The 1,149-nt window shown below is 40.4% G+C and overlaps 1 protein-coding gene across 3 annotated transcripts in view; it reads left to right on the forward strand.

Annotated features, from left to right (window-relative positions):
• The window catches only part of Acvr1c (activin A receptor type 1C), a 116,483-nt gene that overhangs the window by 82,826 nt on the left and 32,508 nt on the right, over positions 1-1,149 (forward strand). For all 3 annotated transcript variants that reach the window (XM_004629906.1, XM_004629907.1, XM_004629908.1), the window contains one exon: positions 9-139. In XM_004629906.1, the coding sequence (XP_004629963.1) occupies positions 9-139 (131 nt within the window). The remainder of the gene's footprint in view (positions 1-8; positions 140-1,149) is intronic.

Below are 1,149 nucleotides of genomic sequence, written 5' to 3' on the forward strand. Positions count from 1 at the left end.
TTTTACAGGAACTGTTGAGGAGTACCAGCTGCCTTACTATGACATGGTGCCCTCAGACCCCTCCGTGGAGGACATGAGGAAAGTCGTTTGTGAGCAGAAGTTTCGACCAAGCATCCCGAACCAGTGGCAGAGCTGTGAAGTAAGGCTTTGGGGTCTTGTTGTTTGCAGTGCTGGAGTTATGGGTATTCTGTTTTTCTCTGCTATATTTTTCAGATGAGTATCAGGGAGGATTTTCAGACAGCATACAGTACTTTTTAAACCATACAGTTCATTCCATATAAACCATCAGAATTATTTCTCTGTACCAGTGTCTACCCACAACAAACACCCTAAAATCCTGCTGAGTTTCTACAACAAGGCTATATGTCTTGCTTGCACTTCCTCCTGTGTAGATAGGCAGCTTTCCACTGGGAGCAGACATCTGTCCACACTGAGATGCTGCCCTGATCCTGGACTGTGTCCACATAGCTCCCAGATCTAAAGGTCAGAACAAAAGGGCCTGAGGTCACACACTGGCTCCTCAGTTCTTTGGCACAGGGTCATACTATTTCTATTCATGCTCTGACGAGAACTAGTTCCACCTAAGCAAGGAACTGGGAACCTGGGTTGTCATGGTCAAGTTCAGCGGACAGTTAGTATTCATGCTGCGTGGACAATTACAATTCCAATGTCTGTCATCCTAGAATCTATACATTATTTCTAACTCTAAACTCTTGAAATTTGAACTTCATTTTCCTCATAAGAAAAGGTCCCAGAGATGACTGCTGTTTTCCTTCTCATCCTGGTGGTGGCATAATTGCTTTAAATAGGTGCCTTTTCCCCCATTCCTAATCTTTCCTTTTAATATTTCAGAACTTTATATAAGGTAAGTCTTTGTATTTTTATGTTTGGTGGTTGTCTTACCTATATCTTTTTCCATAATTTTATTGAGAAAAAAATAGCAATGAGACAGTTTCAAACCAAATTGATAGGACAGCTTGAATAATTAACACATTGCATACATTCTTCCTAGTGGTTAATTGCTGTACAAGGTGTGGACAGGATATCCCATTTACAAACACCATTAGAGCAAATCCCTCTATTCATTAAGAGAATGTAACTATATATCTATCTTAACCACTTTGAATACACAGATACAAAATGGACATT

This window comes from Octodon degus, unplaced genomic scaffold, assembly GCF_000260255.1.
Source record: "Octodon degus isolate 3935 unplaced genomic scaffold, OctDeg1.0 scaffold00032, whole genome shotgun sequence".
Taxonomy (NCBI): Eukaryota; Metazoa; Chordata; class Mammalia; order Rodentia; family Octodontidae; genus Octodon; species Octodon degus.